Source organism: Bubalus kerabau, chromosome 11, assembly GCF_029407905.1.
Source record: "Bubalus kerabau isolate K-KA32 ecotype Philippines breed swamp buffalo chromosome 11, PCC_UOA_SB_1v2, whole genome shotgun sequence".
Lineage (NCBI taxonomy): Eukaryota > Metazoa > Chordata > Mammalia > Artiodactyla > Bovidae > Bubalus > Bubalus kerabau.
Window position 1 is genome coordinate 53,318,383 of NC_073634.1, and position 27,372 is coordinate 53,345,754.

Sequence of the window (27,372 nt, forward strand, 5' to 3'; positions counted from 1 at the left end):
AGTCGCAGCCTGCGGACTCCGTGGTTTTGGTGCCTGGGCTCAGAGGTTGCGGCACATGGGCTTAGTTCTAGCCCCGTGAGATTGAACCCGAGTCCCCTGCATTGGAAGGCAGATTCTTAACTATTGGGCCACCATAGAGGTTCCATGGTTTGATAATATTTTTAAAAACATGTTTGAGAGCTGAGTTCTGAGGTTTGGGGCTCACTAGTCCTTTTCTCCTGAGGAGATGCAGGGCCTTTCGTACTGAATGGGTGGTAAGTGCCTTGCAGAAGAACAGAAATAAACGTGGCCCAGGAATGAGGGGACCTAAACACCAGTCAGTGCTTTCGTGTGTGCTGACATGCTGCCACATCGCCTGAAGGAAGGGGAGGTCACAGAACCTTCCAGTTTCGAGGGGTGTCCCATTGGGGCGGAGAGGAGGCCACACTTAATTCTGCTGTTTTCTGACAGCAGAGTGAACTAGTTAATGGGAAGAATGAAGACATTGAGTGTCTCCTGGTGATGTCCTTTCCTGATCCCATGATATCATTAAAACCATGGTATTGAGTTTGTTTTACAAAGTGTCTGACTGAACCTATAGTAAAGTGCTTTGTATTAATGTTTCAGGCCAAAGAACAGACTGGGGCGACAGCATCTGTCATTTATGTCCCTCCTCCCTTTGCTGCTGCTGCCATTGATGAAGCTATCGAGGCGGAAGTGCCCCTGGTCGTGTGCATCACCGAAGGTATCCCACAGCAGGACATGGTGCGGGTCAAGCACAAACTGCTGCGCCAGGGAAAGACCAGGCTGGTCGGGCCGAACTGCCCTGGAGTCATCAATGTGAGTGTACAAAACGAAACGAGCCCGATTTTAGCCTCTGAAGCCTAACTAACTTTGAGTCAGTCCAAGTATATTTGTGTGTATGATCTTGGAGTTAATATTTTTTTTCACTTTTCTGATGCTGTGAATTACTTTCCTTTAGCCTGGAGAATGCAAAATTGGCATCATGCCTGGCCATATTCACAAGAAAGGAAGAGTCGGTGAGTATGTATTTCTTATAGATTAGAAAACAAAATTTCTTGCCCCTATGCGCAAAACTTCCCAAAGAGATTTGATGGTACAAATCAAATTCACTTTAATTCATTCAACTTTAAGAGAGTTTACCTTGAAAGTTTTATAGTGAATTGATTCTGTGTCCTGAATTAATGTTTGAGGAACACTAACTCTACAGAATCAAGAATCAAGATATTTTTGGGTTTTTTTAAAAGATGCTTTTCCTTCTCAGGCACACTATGGATTCTTCCATGTATTTGCATGTATCCATAATTCTATCACTTAGTAATATTTTATTGAGTGATTATATCACAATTTATTTGTCCATTCTCCCATTGATGAACACTTCTGTTATTTCCAGGTTTGAGTCATTATGAATAAGGTTAAAGTAAACTTTTGTGTACAGGCCTTTTTGTGGGTATGTTTTCCTTTCTTTTGGGTAAAATGCCTACAGGTAGAATTGCTAAGTCATAGGGTCAAAGTATGTTCAACTTTTTAAGAAGTTACCAAATAGATCTGCAAAGTGACTGTGTTCTAAACTCCCACTATCAATGTGTGAATGTTCCAGTCACTCCGTACTTAGGCTTAATGGGCTGTGTGCTGAGTTGCCTTTCTGATCACTACCCTGCTTTCTGAGGGGCCCATAAACCTCAAAAACAACTAAGAGAAGTTTAGGAAAGTTCTTTAGACCTTGGTCCTCAAGATGGCCATAACACATTGATGAGGAAGTCCTCTGGGAGACTGCCTTTAACTTAAAGGACTTTAAAAAAAATCGCCTGAAAGATGTACATGACACTACAAGATTTTCAAGGAGGTAATGGAGAAAAGATGACTTTTTTTGTACTAACTATTCCTATTTTGATACCAGTACTAATATTCTCAGAAGCCTCATTAACTTACAGTCCTTAAGCTAAGTGTTTAGGAAAAGGAAGGAATTTTCAGTCCCTTGGGTATTTCTGAATGGGAATCATGTAATATAAGAGCAGTGCAATAGTATAGTGGCTTTCCAGTTTGTGTTAATGATAACTAAACTTGTATAACAGCTAAAGCTAATTGAGTATAATTGTAGAAAGTGATTACATTCCAGATTGATATTTAATGATGCAGTATTTTTGCATTTATGTTAGAATTTTTACTCTCAACCTCATGTGACATACTTGACTCCTACATCTTTTTAAAATTTTTATTTTAATTAAACTTTTTATATTTAGATAATTATAAATTCACATGTAATCATAATACAGACAGATCTCTGTGTACCCTTTATTCACTGTCCCCCAATGATAACGTCTTGCAAAACGATAATGCCATGTCACAATTAGTGTATTGACATTATGACAGACATAAGGAATTTTTCCATCACTACAGGAATCCCTCATCTTAACATTTTATAGCTACATCCACTTCCTTCCTACTCCTACTCCCTTTTTAATCCTTAGAAACTAATAATCCTCTTATTTATTTATTTTTTTTCTAAATTTTTAAAATTTCAGGAATGCTATATAAATGAGAGCATATAGTATATAGCCTTTGGAGATTGGTTATTTACACTTGGTATAATTCTCTGGAGATTCATTCAGATTATTGTATCAGTAGTTCATTCCTTTTTATCACTGAGTAGTATTCTAGGGTACAAATGTTTGTTGAACCAATCACGTGTTGAAAGATACTGGGATTGTTTCCAGGTTGGGGCTGTTAAAAGTAAGTCTGTTATAAACATTTGTGTACTAGTTTTTATATAACACAAAAAAATCTTCATTTCTTTGGGATGAACGCCCAGGAGTGCAATTGCTGGGTTGGATAACAGTTGTGTGTTATTTAAGAAACTGCCAAATTATTACCCATCGTGGCTATACTGTTTTACCTTTCCATCACCAGTGTACCCGTGATCCAGTTTTTCTGCATCCGTGCCAGCATTTGTAGTCATCCATTCTGATAAGTGTTCAGTGATACCTCATGGTGGTTTTTATGTGCATTCCCCTAATGGCTAATGGTATGGAACATTTTTTCGGGTATTTGTTTGTCATCTGTATATCTTCTTCCCTGGTGGCTCAGATGGTAAAGTGTCTGCCTACAATGCAGGAGACCCAGGTTCAATCCCTGGGTCGGGAAGATCTCCTGGAGAAGGAAACGGCAACCCACTCCAGTATTCTTGCCTGGGTTGCAAAGAGTCAGGCAAGACTGAGCCACTTCACGATCTCTTCTTCAGTGAAATGTTTCTTTGTGTTTTTTTGCCCCTGGTCTAATTGGTTACTGTTGAGTTTTGAGAGTTCTTTCTATGTTCTAGATACTAGTACTTTGTTGGATATGTGGCTTGCAAATATTTTCTCCCAATCTGTAGCTTGTGTTTTCATGCTTTTAACAGGATCTTTCAGAGAGCGAAAGTTTTTTCATTTTGATGAAATCTTACTTACTGACTTTTTTCTTTTGTGAAATATGCTTTTGACCTCAAGTCTAATAACTCTTTGCTTCGCCTAAAGTACCTATTTTTTCCTGAAAGTTTTATAGTTTTATGTATTTTTATTTGCTTGCCTGTGCTGCATGGCAGCTTGTGGGTTTTTATTAATAGTTCCCTGACTAAGAATTGAACCCAGGCCCTCAGCAATGAGACTGCAGAGTCCTAACCACTGGACTGCCAGTGAATTCCTGAATGTTTTGTAGTTTTACACTTAAATCCCATAGTCCATTTCAAATAATTTGTCTAGGCATGAGATTTAGATCAAAATTCTTTTTGTCTATTTGTGTTTAGTTGCTTCAGCACCATTTATTAAAAAGATCATCTTTCTTTCATTGAATTGCTTTTGTATTTTTGTCAGTAAACATCTTATTTGTGTTGATCTATTTCTGGGTTTCATCAGTACTGCACAACTTTAATACTGTGCTGAAATAATAACTCTTAAAAATGAATGGATTGCCTTTTTGTACTTTACTCTTTTAAAAATTATTTTAGCTTTTCTAGTTTACTTTTTCATATAATTTCAAGGTAATCTTGTCTGTATCTACAGAAATTATTGCCGGGATTTTTATGTAAATTGTGTTAAATCTGTATGTCAGTCTCAGGTGAATAGACATGTTTACTCTGTTGAATATTCCAGTCCATGAATGCAGTATATCTTCATTTACTTAGATTGCTTTTGATTTCTTTCATGAACATTGTACAGTTTTTAACATAAAAGTCCACTGTGTGTTTTGTTAGATTTATACTAAGTATTTCTTTTTATTGAAAAAAACCATTGTAAATTTTATTGTATTTTAATTCTGGTGTCCATGTGCCTGTGGCTAATATTCAGAAATACAACTAATTTTTGTTTATCTTATATCTTGCCATATTGCTGAAGACCTTAGGGATTTCTTGGTAGAGTCCTTAGCATTTTCTATGTTAGACAACCCACATTATCTACAAATAGGGATAGTTTTATTTCTTCCTTTTAGGACACTCAAGAGAAAGTCTTTTTAACTATCCATGTTTTGCTTGTTACTGTGTTCTTCGTTCTTGAGTCTCCAGGGTTCCTTCTTATATCATTTCTCTTCTTTCTAGAGACCTTATTAATATATTAGCCATTCTTTGATGGTGGAACTGTTGGCAACAAATTCTTTACTTTCCCCTTATTTGAAAATGTTTTTATTTCCCCTTCATTCATAAAGACTAACATCACTGGGTACAGGATTTAGGGTTTACAGTTCTTTTAGCAGTTAAAAAATGTTGACCCATTTCTTGATTCCATGGGTTCTGATGAGAAAACTGATATCATTTGAGTTGTTTTTTCATGTATAGGAAGGTGTTATTTTTCTCTTGCTGCTTTCAAGATTTTTTTTTTTGAGGGGAGTCTTTGATTTTCTGAAGTATATTAGAAGTTTTGGTGTGAATTTCTTTGGATTTATCCTTTTTTTAGTTTGCTCACCTTCTCACATGTAGATTTTGGTAAAACATTTCTTCAAGCACTGTTTCAGCCCCATGTTCTTTTTTCTCTCCTTCCAGGACTGTGATACAGGAATATTCAATCTTTTGTTACCATTCCATAGGTCCCTGAGGTTCTACTCATTGTTTTTTCCTAGTCTGTTCTCTCTGCCATTCAGGTGGGGTAATTTCCATTGTTTTATCTTTCATTTCACTGATTTTTTTTCCTCTCTGCTCTCCATTACGCTATTTAACTCATCCACTGAGCTTTTAGCTTTGGTTATAGTACTTTTCAGTTCTAAAATTTTTATTTGGTCCCTCTATATCTTCTTTTTCTTTTTTAAGTGAGGCTTCCTTCAAATTTCTTTGATAAAGCTTCTATTTTTTGATTTATTTAGAGCATGTTCATAATTATTGAAAGTTTTTATCATGACTTCTTCAAATTTATTGTCAGATAATTCTAATATCCCCTCATCTTGTGATTAGCATCTATTGATTGTTTTTTTTTTTTTGTTTGTTTGTTTTTTTTTAATTCAGTTTGAGATCTTCCTGATTTTTGGTAGGTCAGATGATCTTTGGTTGAAACCTGAAAGTGTGGGCTATTGTATTATGAGGTCTGGGTTTTATGTGAACCTTCTGTTTTAGCTGACTTAATTTACACTGCTTCAGCAGGGAATGTGGGGGAGGTACCTTGTTCCTGCCAGGTAGAGGTAGAAGTCAAGTTCCCTTCTTGCTTCTATTGCCAGAGTGAGTGGGCTCCTACTCACCGGCAATAACAGTTGCAGCTCCTTACTTGGTCTCCCCTGACACTAGTGAGGATGGACTTGTTATTGCTGGGCGGTAGTAAAAGCCCTGATTCTCCACTAGGCCTTTTCTGATCCCAGGAAATGGAGAGAGGCCTCACTGCTGCCAGATGAGGATGGACATCCAGGCTTTTCACCTGGTTCCCACTGGCACCGTAGGAGTGGGGCGGGACTCAGTACCAGCTTGTGTAGATGAAAGTCCTGGTTGTGTACATGCTGGTGGGCGTGCCGCCGGGGTGTCTCATTATGGCCTTGTAAGTGTAAAGTCTAGGTTTCTTTTTTGGCCTTTGCTTATGTGAGTAGAGGTAGAGCCACAGTTTTTTCTGTAGTGCATAGTTGGTATGGAGTGGTTATTGTCTGAAAGTTTCTGTTTTGCTAGACTGTCCTTCTCTTGGTTCTTTTGCTAAAGAAAGCTGCTGTTTGGGTGGGGAGTTCTGTGCCTTTATGTGTTTCTGGATGTGAACTTCTTTATCTTTGTATCTGGGACACATGAGGCAGAAGGAAACTTGGAAACACTTCACTCAAGTCTCAAGGTCTCTAGGACTCTACCTTCTATCTAACTTTCAGAGATTTCTTGTATTTGTTTTATATGTAGTGTCTAGGAATTTTACTTGTATTTAGCAGGAAGAATACAGGAAAATACCTCTGCTTTTTGGAAGCAGAAGTATCCCTATGGTAGATATTTTTAAGTGATAGTCTCTTTTATTATATATATACTTCAAGGATGGCAGGAGTAATCTATCCTAAAAACATTGCTTTCATTACCTTAAATGTGTGTACTTGGCATTTGTATAAATTATATATCATTTTCATATGTATATAAATTATATATCACTTTCATTTTAGATGAAATCCCCTTAAAAGAATGATAAAATCCTAGTACCACTATTCACTGATTATTGTACTGATGATCAAAAGGCTAGAATAGATAAAATAGTTTTGCTTCCCAGTAATCTAGGGTGTTGCATGAACAGGAACATAATTCTTTCATAAGAATCTAGTAGAAATGTAAAGGAGACTAGGTAATTACATACAAAGAAATACAACTAAGTTACTTATTGTCTTTGATTTAAAAGCTAAATGCACCAAATGTACAAAGGTGTTACCTACCTACCCTTCTCATTTATGAAAGGTCTCATAAAGGAAGGACTATGTTGAAGAGAGAGGTTATAGACAGGAAGCTCTTTAGAGTAGGGAAAAACTGATGAATGAGACACATGGGGTATGGTGTTATTGGTTGTCATTTGTCGTGAGACAGGGTCCAACTAGTGATTGGTTTTAAAACTATCACCAGTTAGATTTTGTTTAAGAGGGTGATTGTACTCCATAAATTTTCAGTTTTGACCTATTCGGTACATATTTACTGAATTCCTTTTGTGCCTGAACTGTGCTCTATATGGAAACTCAGGGGTGGGGAAAACAGTCTCATTTACTAACCCCTGGAAGTTACAAGTCCAACAGAAAAGATAATCACTGCAGAATCTCCAACAGCATTAGTGGGCTCTACTGATCAATGTAGGAAAGCAGGACTTCTGACTTGAGGAATCTGTGTGGTCAGGAGACAGGAAGCCTAACTATGAATGTATTTTCTGAAACTGGGGTTATTAACCAGAGGTTAATACTTGAAATACTTTGGCCACCTCATGCGAAGAGTTGACTCATTGGAAAAGACCCTGATGCTGGGAGGGATTGGGGGCAGGAGGAGAAGGGGACAACAGAGGATGAGATGGCTGGATGGGATCACTGACTCAATGGACATGAGTCTGAGTGAACTCCAGGAGTTGGTGATGGACAGGGAGGCCTGGCATGCTGCAATTCATGGGGTTGCAAAGAGTCGGACACGACTGAGCGACTGAAATGAACTGAACTGAATACTTGAAATTTATGCCTTCTTTTTTTCCATGTGGACCTTTGTATAGATGTATCGTTCCATTTTACTTTGTCTGCACCAGAAGGTCATTTTTTGTGGAAGACTTCAGGTATCTCTTAAACTGCTTTTGTAGTCATAAAACAACCCTAACTAGCTGGATCTCGTGCATGCAGATGGCATCACCTGGAACTTGAGAAGCCATACAAGGGTCTTGAAGGCCCAGTGAAGGACAACCACCAGGAACAAACTAAAAGGGCAGAAGTCCAGGAATGTATTCCACGTAGCCAGCCAAAAAAACTTAGGGTTCAAAAATAAAGTGAAACCAGTTACCACTAATCTTAAGAAGATAAACATTGTGAATGATTAAAAAGTTAAAAGAGTGACTCAAACTCTTGTAGAGATACAGAAGGAACTTGCAAACTTCCCAAAAACCCTTTCCACTGAACCTCTGAAGAAACAGTTGATTTCTCAGCAGTGTCAAGAAAATGTACCACAGTTAATGCTGATGAGGCTACAAAACTAGTGGCTCGGTTGTAATACATTGGTGATGCATCAAAAAAAACAATAAATTAAATGTTTTATATATTAAAAAAAACCTAACTAATAAAATCCTTTCTTTTTCTAACTTTTAAAACCTCCCTGCTGTAATTTAGGCCTTTTCTCCTTATTCCATGACCTGATGGTGGTGTTTGTTTGGAGGACAAATTGTGGAATGGGTTCTTTATATACATGTGTTTGTGATTTATTTTACTATATGAGAGTCACATGAGCACTCTCTAATATTTCTGAGTTCTGCTTCTTTAAGGTATCGTGTCTAGATCTGGCACCCTGACTTACGAAGCGGTTCACCAGACAACACAAGTTGGATTGGGACAGTCTTTGTGTGTTGGTGAGGACTTTTTCTAAACTCATTTTATCGGAGTTCAGTGTCTTCACTGAATATGTGTAATAATAATTATTGGTTTGACTATTTGTGAGAGATTTTGATGTCATTTTATGAAAAAGCTGTTATGATCTTGAGTTTAATTTGCTTATACATGAAGCTGGCTGTTAACATTTTCTAGATTCACGGTATAGGATTTAACTCCCATGTTTCAGAACAAACATCCTGGGGTGTAGTCCCTGAAAACAGGACTCACTTTGCTTGTTGTGAAGCAGTGGTCCTTCAGGATAGGACTTTGGTCACTGTCTTGGCATTATGTTATCATTGCCAGCTGTCATTCAGTGCTTCACAGTTACCGAATTCTTTGCCAATCATTGTCTCGCTCTTTAAGGGCAACCCTGTGAGGCACCGCTGAGCTGGCACAGAGTCCTGTGGTAACTTGATTGGTGGGTAGAGGAGGGTTGAGCTCCCTGGACCCTCTCTCTTTGCCCCATCATACTGCCTCCCATTTACAAAAGGGTTTTTACATTTTAAAATAATTTTGATATTTTTTGCCAAAAGCCAGGCAAATTTCTCATTTTTATAACAATTCCTTCATGTTTTTAGACCATCTTTTAAAAGCTTTTCAAAGGCAGCTTTTGATGATAAAATTATGAAATATAACCCTGGAGTATTTTTATGGACTCAAATTGATAAAATCAGTATTAAACATTAAATGAGCTTTTCTATGTGCAAAAGCACAGTCTTCAAGACAAGGTAACTTAACTAGTGGCCAGTTCCATCTTCTCTAGCCTCTGTTTTTAATCTGTAAATTGAGAGTGGTAATTTCCCTCTCACAGAGAGTATGCTGCTGCCATTGCTGCTCAGTCACTTCAGTCGTGTTTGACTCTGTGCCACCCCATAGACAGCAGCCCAACAGGCTCCCCCGTCCCTGGGATTTTCCAGGCAAGAGCACTGGAGTGTGTTGCCATTTCCTTCTCCAATGCATGAAAGTGAAAAGTGAAAGTGAAGTCGCTCAGTCGTGTCCAACCCTCAGCGACCCCATGGACTGCAGCCTACTAGGCTCCTCCATCCATGGGATTTTCCAGGCAAGAGTACTGGAGTGGGGTGCCATTGCCTTCTCCGAAGTTTATAACTTAAAAATTTAGAAAGTGGCCCCCAGTGGAGGGAATCTTGACTTGAATCCGATCTAAGTACTTGTGCTAAAAAGCCATGTGTTTGTGGTAGAGCCCCTGTGTGTGGTCTCTGTCATCTCCCACTCCAGGTTAGAGGGAAGAGGGATCAGGACACCTACCCCACCCACTGCAGGGACATGTGTCTTAACTTGTGAGTGGTTCCTCTGCAGTGTCCCTCATCAGACAGTTACTTAGTGCAAAGAAATTTTTTTTTTTTCTTTTTTTGCTGTAGAAGAAATATCCGGTATTTCTAATATGGCATTAAGTGTCCACTATGGTAGTAAGGTTTGCAGTTCATGTGAACAATAACAAATCACAACAAATTGCCACAGTGAGGGTAATAGCATTCCCTCACACACACCCACCCACCCTGCCAGATGAGCTAATCAAGATACTATATATACTTCATTAACCTTTTGTGCTAGGAGATGATAAAGGAAACTTTTTGATGATAATATTAAGTAGTATAATTATTTTTAATTTCAGAATTAATTGCCTATTATATACAAAGTACTGATACTGAGCTACTCACCAGAAGTCAGTGGTTAAAAGTTATAACTTACTAAAGAGTAACTGTATTCCTGAAAAAGCTAATATGTTTTCAAAAGTCACGTTCTTCTAATTAGGGGAACTATATAGAATGCTCATTAAAGAGCTATGTAGGAGTAATTTTGGGGGAGGGAAGAGTCTTGATAAGGAGCCAAAGAAAAAGATGGCTCTTTTTGTGACTAACAAGACCCAACCACCATTTAACATTCAAGTAATATTATAAGCAGAAATAAGTCTAGCATTTTATGATTTTTTAAATGTTAAATGCAAGAGTGATGACACATTTAAAAATATTCATAAGAAGGGCATAGGCAAAATAAGAAACCTGTTGAAACAATATTTCCTGACTTAATTTTCAGAGGGTGTTGAATTTCTTTGACTTTTCCAGGCATTGGAGGCGATCCTTTCAATGGAACAGACTTTACAGACTGCCTTGAAATCTTTCTGAATGATCCGGCCACAGAAGGCATCATATTGATTGGTGAAATTGGTGGTAATGCCGAAGAAAATGCTGCAGAATTTTTGAAGCAACATAATTCAGTAAGTTTGGCTGTGGAAAGATACACCACTCTGCTCTGGTTTGCTTTAGAAGTTGTTTTTGTTTAAAGATGAATTTTTTAAGCAAACATGAAAGGTAAAATTAAATCTTATTGAGCTGAGCCTGGAACACTAGCCACTCAGGGAATGTAGGACTCTTTCTGGGTTGATTCTCCTCCCCATTTCCCTTGATGCCTGTTCTTGGCTTCTCTAATGAATCCTCCCTCCAGGCATCTCCTTTTACTTCCTGGTAGGTCCAGAACTTTCAGGCCATCAGCCTCTCACTTGACCTGCGCATTTCCATTTTCACCTGTCATTGATGTCCTTTCTCCTGACCTCAGGGGATGTGTGTTCTTTCTCTTTGTCAAGGCTGGCTGTCTAGTGATCCTGTCCTTTATACCCTTTTCCAGGATTTTGTCTCCCTCTAGCTTCAGTCTTTCCTCATAGAGTAGCACTTGGCTTCAAAGGTCAAGTGGAAAAGCTTTATTGACTGTCCTATGAAGGCTTTCCTTGTTGCCTCTCTCTTTGAATTAAACAAAAAAGAATAGTGCGGTGTTGTATCATAATTTCATTTAACTCAAGGGAATTAAGCTCTGTTTCTGGGGCGAAGGAGGGTGGTGGGAAAAGAGCGGGGGGCATAGTAAAGACAGAAGCAGCTTGGTGCCCGACAGTCCCCTCCCCCATCACTGAGCATGTGTGCTCTGAATTACTGTGGCCAAGGCCTGGGGAGCGCATGCAGATGGCCTCCAGGGTGTCCGTGACACTGATGAATGAGTGAAGAGTGAAGGCGAATCTTCAGGGGGCTGGGCAAGAGGGCAGAGAGAACTTGTGTCTATGCTTGTGAAAGAGATTGAGAGTACGTGTGTCAAAATTAAATGCCACAGAAAAATAATGAGTACTGGAGAGTTAAAGGAAAAGATGATATCACCTGCAGAATAGCCTATGCAAAATGATGCATATCTATGCATTGCTGTTGTTTAGTCGCTCAGCTGTGTCTGACTCTTTGCAACCCCATGGACTGTAGCCCCCCAGCCAGGCTCCTTTGTCCATGGAGTTTTCCAGGCAAGAATACTGGAGCAGGTTGCCATTTCCTTCTCCATATTTATATGTAATTGAAGGAATTTTCAAAGGCTCTTTTGAATCTACGTGATTTTCTTCAGTGGTAATTTTAAGAGTTCCTCTTATTCTGGTGAACTTTCCTGGTAGTTAAGATGGAATAGAATCTGCCTGTAGTGCAGGAGACCTGGGTTCAATCCCTGGGTTGGGAAGATCCCTTGGAGAAAGGAATGGCTACCCACTCCAGTATTGTTGCCTGGAGAATTGCATGGACAGAGAGGCCTAGTGGGCTACAGTCCATGGGGTTACAAAGAGCCGGACGTGACAGAGCGACTAATGCTTTTACTTTACTCTCTGGGTCTCTTTCTTTATATTCTATTCACTCCCTAATCCTCAGCAATTAGGTTTTGTCTGCCACTTAGAAGCTGTGTGACCTTGGGCTTGTTCCTTAACTTCACTGTGCCTCAGTTTCCTCGCGGGCTAAATAGGGATACAGTAGAGCTTCCCTCGGTGCTGTCGTAGGGCTGTGGAGATACATGGTGCAGAGCTGCCCCGGGCATGTGGTCAGCACTTTCGGTGGGCTGCTGCGGGGTCTGCTCTCCACGCTGGCACTGCTTTGGCTGAGGCCAGCAGTGGCCTCCGTTCATCCTGCTGGCCCTTCTCGTCTTTATCCTTTTCCCAGATTTACCCTTTGTGCTTATTCCTTAAGTGTAACTGTTCACGGTGTATAAACAACGTTGTACTTCATGCAGAAATAAAAGTCATCTTTTATTTCTATCGCAGCTCTTGCTTCCCCTCAGTTACTGAGATCTGTCTTTGAGATCTTAGTAGTTTGTGGAGATTCAAAGTATCATCATCTGTAATTAGACCCTCTGCTCCGGTTCAGTCTCTTATCTTATCTCACCTGGACCATCTCAGTAATATTTTTTCCTGATATCTCTGCTCCTTTCCCTCCCGCCTGGCCAGCCTGCTGTTTGCCATCCATGTGGGATAAAGGGCAGACTTAGCGTGGCTTTCCAGCCCCCTACGTACTACCCTGACACTCCTTTTCAGACCCATGTCCCGTCTCATGTGCTGCTTGTTTTCATCCTTGCTTGCCTTCACTTGTTCCTTCTGCAAGGCATGCTGAACACCTGACTCTTGCTCTTGTGGACAGCAAACAACTGCTATGGCCTTGCTGCCCAGCCCAGTCCTCTGGCGTATTAGGAGGCAATAAATGGTGAATAAGTGAAAGAGTAGGTAAATTGGTAGGAGACTGGAGTAAAATGATATGCTCTCAAATTTAGAAAGAGTGTGAAGTTTAAAATTTAAAAACTGACTTAATTTTACAAAAAAAAAAAAAAAACCACTTAGGTTAATATGACATAGTCATCCCTTGGTGTCCATGGGCAGTACCCCTGCTGACACCAAAATCCGTGGATGCTCAAGTCCCTTATATAAAACAGTGTAGAATTTGCATATAACCTACTTATACTCTCCTGTATACCGTAAATCATCTCTGGATTACCTACAATATCTAATAAAATGTAAATGCTGTGTACATAGTTGTTAGTTTGGCAGATTTAAATTTTGCTTTTTGAAACTTTCTGGGGTTCCTCCCCTTCAGCACCAGACGTTTTCCGTGTGCGGTTGGTTGAATTCTCCAGTGTGCAGACCTCGTGGATAACGGAGGGCCAACTACACACTATGTTAAAGTGAATTTTAAAATGTGTATAGAATACACGAATCCCTTGATGGGAAAAGCTAAACTTAACATTTTGTTTCATTTGCCATGTTTTCCTATTACTGATTGGTCTCATGGAGCTAAATTTTACTGAGGACCTTCTGTGTACAAGCTTCTAGGTTGAACGGTGCAGGTGACATACTAAATGCTTAGCATGGTAACTGACACGGAGTGAATGGGGTAATCTTCTGTCCTGCGAGGACTGTATTATCATCATTATAATGACAGTAGTTATCTGCAGGAGTAATGTTTTTTAACCTTTATCTTGATGCTTTGAGTAGATGTTTTTGTCCTTTTTTGAGTAAGGAAACTGGCAACTTGCCAATGGTATGTACTTCAGAGCTGAGGTTCCCTCCAGGTGTGCCTGACTTGTCCATTACACCATCAGGGGTCAGGAGTCAGGTCGCAGGGCTCAGGGACACGATGCCACAGTCCTGGGCATCTGTTCGGATTCCACTCGTGCCATCCTAACTCATCTTTTTGTTTTTAGTCTTTCACACTTCACATTTCTGTGTCCTGTTCTCACACTACATTTCTTCATAGTCTTTTCTATTGTATTTTTCGGTTCTTAAAAAGAAAAAACTCAAGTGACTCTTCTTTGACAGTAGGACAGAGTATACATTTGTCAGACATCCTAGGTTCACACTAATCATGTTTCCTTCTAATATAATATTCTCACTATGTGAATATGGGGACGGAGGGATCCAGTGGAAAGTGGTGCCTCTCAAGTATCAGATGCTGACATTCTTTGCAAAGCACATGGTGAATAAATGATTTAGCTTTTTCTTTTTAATTGTCTCCTATAGTAGATGCTGGGCATACAGAAGTAAATGAAAACATAGGCTTGGCATTCAAAGAGTCATAGTCTAGGAGGGGACTCTGTGGGGAATAAGTCACAGCCAGTGTGCTGTGGGTCATGATAGAAAAGTGTCAAAGGCACAGTAGAGTCACTGAACAGAAAACGAGCAACTGAAGGGCATTTGTGGAGAGAGTGGGAGGAAGAGTCAGAAGGGTTAGCAGGGAAGAAGAGGCTTGAGCCACGTCTTAAAAGGTAAGTCAGGATTTGCCAGGTATCCAAGGAGGATGGAGAACTTTCTCAGCAGAGGCCCAGAGGCAGAGCAGTCTGACATTACTGGAGGATGAAGAGCAGGGAAGAGGGATGAGCACGAGGCTGGAGTCAGCAGCGTCAGACCATGTAGAACCTATAGAATCTGGCATGCTGGCGCCTTCACGAGAGTCAAGTTAGTGGAAGCAAACTGTGCCAGTGAACTTGCACTGCCATGTGCTTAAAAAAAGTCAATTTTATTTAAGAATGTCCTTAATGAAGTAGTAAAGATTATTAATTTTATAAAGTCTTGACCCTCAAGTCAGTAGTTTTGTGGTGAAATGGAAAGTAAAGCACTGTCCTATTTGAATTGTGAGCTAAATTAGCTGCTTTTTTCGTGGACCACCAGTTTTACTGGAAAGAATGACTGCCAGGCACACTGGTTATTGGGTATTTATTTGGTGAATCTTTTCTCAACAGTGAACAAAGCAGTCCTGCTGTGTTTGTGTGTGTTGTCAAGGAAAACAACTCATTGCATTTGTTGACAATGATTAAGTTTGAACTTTCAAATGAATATTTTTAGAATACTTGTTTCTGCCACCATGAACTTGACAACTTCCCCCTACTAAAGACTTCTCTAATGAGGCTGGAGGTGATAATGAAGAATGATTTGTTGATATTGAATGATGAAATGTATCAGTGTTTAGAAGATCTCTATAACTCAGTGAACCTATATTTTCCTTCTGACCAATGAATGTTACAAAATCATTATAGGTAAAAGATCCAAAAAGATGAATGGATTTTAAAGTAACAAAGGACTGTGGTTCTGGATTCCAGCATTGCATCATCATCATCATCTTTAGTCCTTCAGTAGTGTCTGACTCTTTGTGACCTCATGGACTATATGGCCCACCAGGCTTCTCTGTCCATGGGATTTCCCAGGCAAGAATACTGGAGTGGCCTTCCATTTCCTTCTCCAGGGAACATTTCATCTAACCTTTAAGAAATTACCACTTGAAGAGGTCCGTTTCAGTGTCAAAGAATATCCTCAGTTATCTGACAGATATTAAAATATTTCTCCCTTTTTCAAGTACATATGTGTGTGAGGCCAGATTTTCTCTTGTATTTCAGCCAAAATAACATTTTTGCAGTAGATCTAACATAAAAGCAGATATCAGAATCCATTTGCCTCTTACTAAATTAGACACTTAAGATTGACAAAAACGTAAAATAATGCCACTCTCCTCACTAAAATGTTTTTAAAAAATAGTTTTAAAAAATTATTTTAAGTGAATTAATGAATATTTTTAAAATTTCTCAGCTTTCATTTCTAATACTGTAAATATCAGGTATAATCTACATTAAAAAAAGTTCTTTGGGATCCACAGTCATTTTTTTAAGTATAAGGGGTCTCAAGACCAAGAGATTTGAGAACTGCTGGTCTGGGAGAAGATAATAGTGCCTGAAGGCACCCAGATTCCACTTGTGCTGGGGTTCTGCTTTCTGTAGGTCACTCTGTTTTACCTGGATGTCTTACTGCCTCTGAGTTACTATTGAGAACATGGTCTCTTCACTCACTGTGAAACATAACTGTATATTCATATGTTGCTCCATGACATCTATTAACTGATTGAGATATATATGTATTTTATATTATTTCTTCAATAACATTATAAGTCTAGAGCACAGGAATTCTTTTTTTTCCTCCCACAGGAATTCTTATATTTCCTGTGTGTTTGGTTTTTATTTTTAACCTCAGAATCTACTGTTATGCTATGCTGTTTATGCATGTAGCAGTTGTGCATTAGAATGGATTTTTGTTGAATAAAACCAGTCCTGATCTTCCTTCTTAGACATCCTATAATGTTAGGAGAAAGGACCCTCAGCTCCCAATCTAATTTAGCTGTTTCATTTCATAGATGAAGCAGCAGAGGTCTAGAGGTGATGGGCCTTGTTGAAGGTCCTGTCACTTTAGTCAAGTGGAAATTGAGACTGGAGACTCCCACGCTTCAGTCCTTTCCAATATGCTATCTTTTTATTTTAAACAAATTTATTAAAGGTAAACTAACAATGAATTAAGACAAAACAACCTGATCTGTGTCTTAAATTTGTTATCACAAATCATATAACTTATGTATTTTCAATTTTTTTTTTCAAGTGGAAGCGTCACATGTGTATGTGGAAATCAGCTTATGCCAGTGAGGTTGAAGTTTAATATCTAAATAGTTAACAGTTTTGCTTCAGGATTGTTTTTGTGAGTTTGGAGGAAAAGTTGAGTCATCTCAAAGGAGAATGCAGTAGTTTCAGTCACAGCTCAGTATTTCTGTTGGTTTTCTTAGTGATGATGAGTGACTGGCCCCAACCATTTGTCATTTTCTGGCTGTCATGAGTTGGAGGTCCAGTTTTGATCGGTGTGTTTAAAATCCCACTTTCCAGGGTCCCAAGGCCAAGCCTGTGGTGTCCTTCATTGCTGGTTTAACTGCTCCTCCCGGCAGAAGAATGGGTCACGCAGGGGCAATCATTGCTGGAGGAAAAGGTGGAGCTAAAGAGAAGATCGCAGCCCTGCAGAGTGCTGGGGTTGTGGTCAGCATGTCCCCGGCACAGCTGGGAACCACCATCTACAAGGTAAGCTGGAGCAGTGGCCTGAATGCTCCAAGGTTATGGGCCTTAAAGTGGAGGCCACACAGGTGGCCTGGGAACCATGGCCAGTTGTGTCCGATGTGTCCTGAGTCTCTTCTGTTTCTTTTATTCTGGTCTGCAGCTTAATGGTCTCTAGCAACCCCACCAAGATCCTAATATCCTAATTGAGCATGACCAGGAATAAGGTTCTAATTCAAAAACTTGATTCATTAAACATTTCCCTTTGCTATTTTGTGAGTAGTGAGAGGATATACAAGAAAGGGTTTCAGAGTTCATAAGTGCTGTGAATTCCATTTTAGGAGTGGTGCAGAAGATTGCCTTGTGTTTTATATTTTTCCATGGAGAGCCTTTGAGGTATAGTTATACTGACTCCATAGGTATTTTTCCAGGGAGAGAGGTTGAAAACTGACTAAGAAGAAATAAAAACTGGGAGTCAGGATGGATGGAGACTAAAGACAAGGATGGGGATTTTTAGTTGGTGTCTTCTGTAATCTCTTTGCAGTGATTTTTGGCAGCCTGTCTCTGATTGATCATTTAAGGCTCTTTCTCTTTACTTTTATGATGATTATAGACTTTACCAAAAAAAAAAAAAAAAAAAAAAAAAAAAGGCAAACAAAAACCAAAATGTTGTACACATGCTGAAAACAGGCCCAGATAGTCTTCCCAGGAGGGAACATGTTTTGGCATACTCTTCTTTGGCACTGTCCTAGAGATAATAAAATAAACTTCTTGGTTTATTGAATCTTTGCATGATCCTGTCTTATGGAATATGCCATTGTGTGCCATAGTGTTTAAAAAAAATCTAGGTAGTTAGTATTGTGAGGAAGAATCTTCTTTATTTGAGAGAAGAGGGAGGAAGGGAAAAAGCAAATGCTTTAATTCTTGTTGAAGACATGTATTACCATTTTACTCCAGTAGGTGGCAGCAGTCACCTACACATCCTGTTGTATTCTAATTATCACAATGTAGAGAAATTATTACAATCTGGAGAAACTGATTTTCAGTATTGTTGCCTTTTCATATATTTCTGAGGTTCTTGATGTTTTGTTTAAATCTTAACTAAATCTGTGTTTAGTTTTATTCTCTGAGAAACTAAACAAACTTGTTTGCATTGCCTTATTAAAAGGGCTGTTGTAGCTCACGCATAGCATTACATGTTTGGATAAGCACAATCAAGTCTGTCAGCTCCTAACTATAATACTGCAGGAGAAAATAAGCATAATTTAAAACCTCTCAGCCTCTGCATTTAGGAGACATAAAGTCTTAAGTTCTAAATCTAGCTTAGTGAAATCAGACTGACACGGACTCATTTGAAAGCTGTCATTTTGTGTTCAAGCACCTCATCCTGGTATATTTTACCTCTATAATTTTTGGTTGCTCAAGGGATCCTAAAGACAAGAGGTTTCAGAATCACTTTGACCATGAATGTAATTTGAGGCTTTAATCTTCTTATCCCCTCTCTCTTCTCCTGTTCTTCTGTTCCTATAGGAGTTTGAAAAGAGGAAGATGCTCTGAAAGAAAAACAGACAGAAAATTCCTTAAGCCTATGGATGAATCATTGTAGCAATGGGAGCAGTGGCTGTTTGCTTCTGATGTCCACTGACCGTCCGCCCGCCCACCTGTCACTGGTCTTTTCAGCACAACAGGAAGCCAAAACAAGGTTTAGAGTGTCCTACACTGAGGTGTTTTCACCTCACTAAATAAGAGGAGCAGCCAATAAATCTACCACTTGATTTGAATACGGTTTTAGAGACTTTTTATTGTTCCACTGTGGGGACGCGGAGAGGGGGAGAATTGGAGGGGCTGTGTGTGCACATGTGTGCCTGTGTGCGTGTATGTGTCTTTCAGTGAGCTCTGTAGAGGACATTCTAATGAAAACTTTTGAGAGAATGAGTATAAACATTTCAGTTTGGCATTTATCATAGATAAAGAGTGACTAAGTTTCTCTGAATTACAATTTTCTCAAATCTACATATTTAATAGTCTTCATCTTACAGGATAGTTTTGAGGATTGGGGATAAATATATGAAGTCCTCGGCACGTGGTAAGGCAGCCTAATTTTTGCCAGTGCCACCATCAGTTATCACTAGGATTATAGGTAGGAGCTCATCCAAGTTTCAGTTTTTGCCTAAATGGGGAGTGGAGAGTCTTCAATAATGCTTTGTTTTTCTGTGGTTCTGCAGAGGGCTGTTTCCTTCCCCACCCAGAGCCTACATTTATCTGCTTGAGGTTTCAGACATTTCACTTTGAGAAAGCAGTTAGCCATCCTCTTGTTTGAAAGGAGCTTGTTAACAAACAATTCCAGTGGAGAAGCAAGAAAATATTCTCACATTGTGTAGCTGCCCTGAAGGAAACAAGAGCTTCTGAAAATAGTAATAGAAGAAGACCCTCAAGAAGGCTGTTTGGGGAGGCCTTTCTAGGGAGGAGTGATGAGTAGGTACTTCAGGGCTGGGAAGGTACCAGCCATGCAAAAAGGAGGATACGTACTCAGGCAAAGGCAGGGAGCAGGAAAGAGCTTGTTTCGGGGAGGTGCCTGGGGGAGTGATCCTGAGAGGGGCTGGAGGAGGTTTGGAAGACTGGGGAAACAGGTGTTCTGGGAGCTCCCATGACTGCACAGGCTGCTGCGGGTGCAAAGAGCAGGTGTTGGATGGATTCAGCCCAAGTATTCCGCCTGGGCCAAGGACCGTGTCTTGATGGGCTTTGGGTCAAGCAGACTTTAGTTCCTGTTTAGTTGTTTCCTCATCTTGAAAGTGGGGCTCGTGACCCCATCCCACAGGGTGCCTGGGTAGAACATGCATTGTGCATATGTGAAAGCGGACTCTACCAGGGCTTTATGTCACTTCATAAACACTTATATAGGGGGTTATTTTTTTAAATTATTTTTTTTACTTTTTTATTCCATAAACTCTTGAACTTGCCTCCTGCTTGCGCTCAGGGCAGCCCAGCTGACATGATGGCCAGGGAGGAAGTCACTTCCAGTCTCTCTGGTTGGCACCTCCAGGGCAGACAAGTCTTCTTTTGTCTGAGGCTTTGTGACAAGTAGACAATCCAGATGAGAGGCCAGTGACCTCAACATCCTTTTAAGGGTCCCAGATTCCAGGCTCAGCCCCCTATTCTTTCCCCAACACCCATCCCAAGATGACCCCTCTCTCCTCACACCTCTGGTCCTAAACCGGGAAGTTCAGTGCCCTCTTGACCCCTTCCCTCTCCCACCTGCCATCCTCCCTTTCTACTTCCCTTTGACTTTGCTTCCCATCTTCTCTTTCCAACCCCCGCAGCATCTTGAGAAGTTACCCACTCCTCATCTCTCACTGCTCTCTCTTCCTACAACTACTGCTCTGAGCAACTCAAACGTACCTGAGCAGGATATTCGGTTCTGGTTTTTCTGATTTCATATTTACAAGCAAAAGGTAAAATTTTAGCTCATGACCCCAGTGCATTTTAAAAACTTTTATTACAGAAACTTTCAAACATTTACAAAATGATTTTGGTAATTTAATGAGCTCCTGTGCACCCATCACCCAGCTATGACAATCACCAACATTTTGCTATTACTGTATGATGTCTACCTGCCATACAGACATACAAAAACCCATTCCTGCCAGTGTTTTTATTGTGATAGGTGTTTTGTCGGTAAAATTTATATTTGCTGAAATGCATAAATCTTAGCTGTGCGTATTTAACAAATGGACAAAGGTATGTAACCACACCCTATTGAGGATATACAACATTTTCTTCATATGAGAGAGTTCCATCCTATTCCAACAGATAATCTGTATTTTTATTCATCTTAAGTTAGTTTTTGTCTGTTTTAGAAATGTATATGAAAGGATTGTTTGTATGTAGTCTTTTTTTTTAAAATTTTTAAGTGGAGAATAATTGCTTTACAATGTTGTGTTGGTTTCTGCTGTACAACATGAATCAGCTCTAAGTATGCATATATCCTCTTCATTTTGGGCCTCCCTCCCCATCGCACCACTCTGGGTTGTCACAGAGTGCCAGGCTGAGCTCCCTGTGTTATACAGCAACTTCCCACTAGCTAGCTATTTTACATATGGTAATGTATGTTTTTCAATGCTACTTTCTCATTTCCTCCCACCCTCTCCTTCCCCATCTGTGCCTCTATTCCTGCCCTGCAAATAAGTTCATCAAGACACATGTACCCCAGTGTTCATTGAAACACTATTTGTAGTAGCTAGGACATGGAAGCAACCTAGATGTCCATTGGCAGATGAATGGATAAAGAAGTTGTGGTACATACATATAATGGAATATTGCTGCACTGTGCTGCATGCTTGGTTGCTCAGTCGTGTCTGATACTTTGTGACCCCCATGGACTATATGGCCGACTCCTCTGTCCGTGGGATTCTCCAGGCAAGAATACTAGGGTTGCCATTTCCTTCTTCAGGGAATCTTCCCAGCCCAGGAATCAAACCTGTGTCTCCAGCATCTCCTGCGTTGGCAGGTAGATTCTTTTCCCATTGAGCCATCTGGGAAACCCCTATGGTGGAATATTACCCATCCATAAAAATGAATGAATTTGAGTTAGTTGAACTGTGGTGGATGAACCTAGAGCTAGTTAATACAGAGTGGAGTAAGAAAGAAAAGCAAATATATTAACATATATGTATGGAATCTAGGGAAAAAAAGATACAGTTTTTATGTTTGGTGTCTTTCACTCAGCATGATTTCTGTGATGTTCTTCTAAGTCAATGCTTGTATCAGAACTCACTCCTTTTATTGCTGAGTTCTGTTCCATGGTATGGATATGCCACAGTGTGTTTGCCCTTTCTCTGGTTGCTGGCCCTCGAGTTTCTAGCTTTTGGCCGTGGTAGATTAAGCTGCTGTGATCCTTTATGTGCAAGTCTTTTTCTGAACATAGACTGTTTTTTCTTGGAGAGATACTGGGAGTGGAATTGCTAGAAGACATGTTCTCCCCAGCAAAATGCGTCTGGTTTTGTACATCTTCATCAACATTTAGTATTTTTGAGCTTAAAAAATTTTGCCATTTCTAATAAGAGGTGTGAAGGGTATCTCATTGTGTTTCAATTAGCATTTCCCTGGAGAGTAATGATGTTGAATATTTTTTAATATGTTTATGTTTTTGGTATTTCTTCCTTTATGAAGTATCTTTTAAGTCTTTTGCCTATATTCTATTTCATTGGATTATTTTATTTCTGAGTTCTGATAATTCTTTATATATCCTAGATAAAAGACCTTTCTCAGATATATACTAATAGCTTATGAATATTTTCTCACACTCTTTGACTTGTTCACTCATTTTATTGCTGGTATCTTGATAAATGAAAGTTTTTAATAAAGAGCAACATATCTTTTTTTCCCTTTTAATTCACTGCTTTCTGATCCTGACATGTTTGACTACTTCAAATTTTGTAGCATCATAAAAATTTTACAATAAATTTGTTCATTTCTGTAGGATGATGGTTGGGATTGAATTAATTAAGTTTTATAAACTGTTTTGGAAAGAGTTGCCAGTTAACCTTATTGACTGTTTCATATTCCAGTTTTCTTTCTTGCAAAAATATACAAACATAAATTGATTTTTGTACATTGACCTTCTACCCTAAAATGAATTTATTAGACCTAGCAGTTTAAAAATTTTTTTCTTTTAGCTTTTTTAATATAAAAATTCATGTAAACTCTGAGTATAGTTTTGCTTCTGTTCCAGTTGTCATGCCTAGTTTCTCTTTTTCTTGATGTGTTGTACTTACTCAACGACAGTGTTGAATCAGTGTGAGAACGGATGTCTGTCTAGTTTTTCAATCTTGAGGTTGTTTTTCCATATTTCACCATTAAAGTGATGTTAGCTTGAGGATGTTCATAAATGTCCTTCCTTTATCCCATGGGGAAAATTTCCCTTTATTCTAAGTTAGCTGAATGTTTTTTGTTGTTGTTTGTTTTTAAATTGTGAATGGGTGATGAAGTTTGTCTACTGATTTTTCTGAATCTATTGAAATGACTATTTCCCACCTCCTTTATTTGATCATTTTAAATGTTTCTTTCTGGGGAATTCCTGTCAGTCTAGTGGTTAAGACTCCATGCTCTCAATGCTGAGGTTCCAGTTTCAATCCCTGATCGGGAAACTAAAATCCTACATCCTGTGTGGCATGGCTAAAAAAAATTTGATTTTTAGACGTTAACTTGTATTCCTGTTCACAAACGCCACTTGATTATGAGCCTCCCCTTGTCGCATGTTGCTGGAATACTTTGCTGATATTTTGTTAAGGATATTTGTCAAAACTTTGTTTCCTTGTAATATCCTTGCCAGGCTTAGTTTCAGGATAATATTGACTTTATACAGTAATTGGGAAATTTTCCTTTTTTTCCTCTATTTTCTGAAAGAGTTGGTGTAAAATTGGTACTGTGTCTTCCTTAAATTTAATAGGATTCTCCTTGAATTTTTCACACCCTCTTCAGGAGGCTGGGTGTGTGGTGGGCTCTTGCTGAGAGAAACAGCAGGGTGCTGTCAACCCGAGAGTAAGAATCGGTCACACCTTTTCTGGAGTCCTGCCAAAGCCTCAGAGAAATCCTCACCAGGAATCTTGTCTCTTCGGTTCCCACTCCAACCCTTCCCCCTCCGGCGGAGATGCGGCTTCTCCTGCCCGCCCAACACTCCTGCTGTAGTTCTGCTGCTTCTTCTTTTTTTAATTGGAAGATTCCATTCATATGAAATGTCCAGAAATGGCAAATTTATAGAAACAGAAGTAGATTAGTGATTGCCTGGATCTAGGGGTGATAACTGTAAATGGGCATGAGGAATCTTTTTTCCCCCCATTGAAGCATTTCAGTGTTTTATTTTTTTAATTTATTTTTAATTGGAGGATAATTGCTTTAGTATATTGTATTGGTTTCTGCCATACATCAGCATGAATCATGAATCAGTATACATGTGTCCCCTTCCTCTTCTCCCTCCCTCCCACCTCCCACCCCATCCTACCCTCTAGAAAGGGTGAGATCAGAGCACCTGGCTGAGCTCCCAGTGTCATACAGCAAATTGCCACTGGCTATTTTACATATGGTAATGAATATGTTTTCATGCTACTCAGCATGAGGGAGCTTATTGGAAGGATTAGAATGTTCTAAAGCCAGTTTATGGTGATGATTGCATCATTTGGTAAAGTTATTAACAAGCATTGAATAGTCACCAATATGAAAAATTCAAGTTAGGGGGAAAATACCGGGAGTAATGCAATGCATGCAAAACATTTTGCACCATATCAGGCATATAGTGAAGAGGTCATTAAACCTTCAGTTCAGTTCAGTCACTCAGTTGTGTCTGATTCCTTGCGACCCCATGAATCTCAGCACGCCAGGCCTCCCTGTCCATCACCAACTCCCGGAGTTCACCCAGACTCACGTCCAAGTCAGTAATGCCATCCAACCATCTCATCCTCTGTTGTCCCCTTCCCCTCCTGCCCCCAATCCCTCCCAGCATCAGAGTCTTTTTCCAATGAGTCAACTCTTCACTTGAGGTGGCCAAAGTACTGGAGTTTCAGCTTTAGCATCATTCCTTCCAAAGAAATCCCAGGGCTGATCTCCTTCAGAATGGACTGGTTGGATCTCCTTGCAGTCCAAGGGACTCTCAACAGTCTTCTCCAACACCACAGTTCAAAAGCATCAATTCTTCGGCGCTCAGCCTTCTTCACAGTCCAACTCTTACATCCATACATGACCACAGGAAAAACCATAGCCTTGACTAGACGAACCTTTGTTGGCAAAGTAATGTCTCTGCTTTTGAATATGCTATCTAGGTTGGTCATAACTTTCCTTCCAAGGAGTAAGCGTCTTTTAATTTCATGGCTGCAGTCACCATCTGCAGTGATTTTGGAGCCCCCAAAAATAAAGTCTGACACTGTTTCCACTGTTTCCCCATCTATTTCCCATGAAGTGATGGGACTGGATGCCATGATCTTCGTTTTCTGAATGTTGAGCTTTAAGCCAACTTTTTCAGTCTCCACTTTCACTTTCATCAAGAGGCTTTTTAATTCCTCTTCACTTTCTGCCATTAAACCAATGGTAAATATTTAAATAGTAGTTTTTCAAAAATTCTTGTCAGTCTTTGATTTCTGATCAGGTCACATTTGCCTTCCCATCTATAAGGTTTGTAATTATTTTTTTCTGTATTTTCACAATGAAATGAGTGGTTTGAAATAATAAAAACCCTTGGCTAATGGTAAATTTTTAGATATTTTTGATATTTATTTAAAATTTTTCTTTTAATTTTGGGAGAAGGCAATGGCAATCCACTCGAGTACTCTTGCCTGGAAAAGCCCATGGATGGAGGCACCTGGTGGGCTGCAGTCCATGGGGTCGCTAGGAGTCAGACACGACTGAGCGACTTCACTTTCACTTTTCACTTTCATGCACTGGAGAAGGAAATGGCAACCCACTCCAGTGTTCTTGCCTGGAGAATCCCAGGGACGGGGGAGCCTGGTGGGCTGCCATCTATGGGGTCGCACAGAGTCGGACACGACTGAAGCGACTTAGCAGCAGCAGCAGCATACATATATCTGGGTTTCCCAGGTGGCGCTAGTGGCAAAGAACCTGCTTGCCAATGCAGGAGACATAAGAGACATGGGTTTGATCCGTTTTGGGAAGACCCCCTGGAGGAGGGGATGGCAATCCACTCCAATATTCTTACCTGGAGAATCCCTTGGACAGAGGAGTCTGGTGGGCTACAGTCCATAGGGTCGCAAAGAGTTGGACACAACTGAAGCGACTTAGTATGCATGCATGTATCTATTCTTTTTCAGATTCTTTCCCATATAGATTATTGCAGCATAATGAGTAGAGTTCCCTGTGCTATAGTGTAGGCCCTTGTTGGGTACCTATTTTATATATAGTGGTGTGACCCCACTGCTGTAGTTCTGCTCTGCCCACTGCTCCAGCTGTAGCTGTTGCCAGCTCTGAAAGCTGCTCTGCATGGACCCAGCACAACCCAGATCTTCAGGGAAGGCCTGGTCTTCATAATCATTCACATTCAGTTCAGTTCAGTTCAGTCGCTCAGTTGTGTCCGACTCTTTGCGACCCCATGAATCACAGCACGCCAGGCCTCCCTGTCCATCACCAACTCCTGGAGTTCACTCAAACTCACGTCCATCGAGTTGGTGATGCCATCCAGTCATCTCATCCTCTGTCATCCCCTTCTCCTCCTGCCCCCAATCCCTCTCAGCATCAGAGTGTTTTCCAATGAGTCAACTCTTTGCATGAGGTGGCCAAAGTACTGGAGTTTCAGCTTTAGCATCATTTCTTCCAAAGAAATCCCAGGACTGATCTCCTTCAGAATGGACTGGTTGGATCTCCTTGCAGTCCAAGGGACTCTCAAGAGTCTTCTCCAACACCACAGTTCAAAAGCATCAATTCTTTGGCGCTCAGCTTTCTTCACAGTCCAACTCTCACATCCATACATGACCACTGGTAAAACCATAGCCTTGACTAGATGGACCTTTTAGCAACCTTCAAATAATGTTCTAAACAGCCAAAATGACAACCCATGGGAGGAATTCTGGGCTCAGTACAAAATTGGATTCTCTTTTTGCCCTGCTTCATGATTCCCAGCCTTTAATCTGGCTGATTCCGTTCCCAGATTGCATTCCAAAATCAATTAGGTATTGAACAATTTAATTCAATTCTGACATAAGCTACTAGGAATTAACTCAGACCTCATGGGTTAGGGATCTCAGTCCCAAAAGACTGTCCTCGCTTCAGAGACCAGCTGAAAGTCCTGGCTGTCCTCAGGCCACTCATCCTTCTGTCCTGTGTGCCTGCAAATTTGGAGCATCCCACAAAGCCCTCAGGTTCAATAATTTGCTAGAATGAGTCACAGAATTCTCTAAAAGAAATAACTTGCGATGACATTTTTATTATAAAGGCTGCAACTCAGGAACTGGAGAAGGCAATGGCACCCTACTCCAGTACTCTTGCCTGGAAAATCCCATGGCCGGAGGAGTCTGGAAGGCTGCTAAGAGTCAGACATGACTGAGTGACTTCACTTTCACTTTTCACTTTCATGCACTGGAGAAGGAAATGGCAACCCATTCCAGTGTTCTTGCCTAGAGAATCCCAGGGACGGGGGAGCCTGGTGGGCTGCCGTCTATGGGGTCGCATAGAGTTGGACACGACTGAGCGACTTAGCAGCAG

General features: G+C 40.1%; 1 protein-coding gene, 1 non-coding gene and 1 pseudogene across 2 annotated transcripts in view; all 3 read left to right on the plus strand.

The window, feature by feature from the left end:
- The window catches only part of SUCLG1 (succinate-CoA ligase GDP/ADP-forming subunit alpha), a 36,366-nt gene extending 17,416 nt beyond the window's left edge, over positions 1-18,950 (plus strand). The window contains exons 4-9 of the mRNA XM_055540373.1: positions 607-819; positions 962-1,019; positions 8,409-8,492; positions 10,599-10,750; positions 17,008-17,196; positions 18,700-18,950. Coding sequence (XP_055396348.1) covers positions 607-819; positions 962-1,019; positions 8,409-8,492; positions 10,599-10,750; positions 17,008-17,196; positions 18,700-18,726 — 723 coding nt within the window. The 3' untranslated portion in view covers positions 18,727-18,950. The remainder of the gene's footprint in view (positions 1-606; positions 820-961; positions 1,020-8,408; positions 8,493-10,598; positions 10,751-17,007; positions 17,197-18,699) is intronic.
- Positions 3,073-3,144, plus strand: TRNAC-ACA (transfer RNA cysteine (anticodon ACA)). Its single transcript has one exon. It is a non-coding gene; the product is annotated as a tRNA-Cys (tRNA).
- LOC129622683 (ribosomal biogenesis factor-like) lies at positions 5,926-8,140 on the plus strand (annotated as a pseudogene).
- Positions 18,951-27,372: the final 8,422 nt, after the last annotated feature.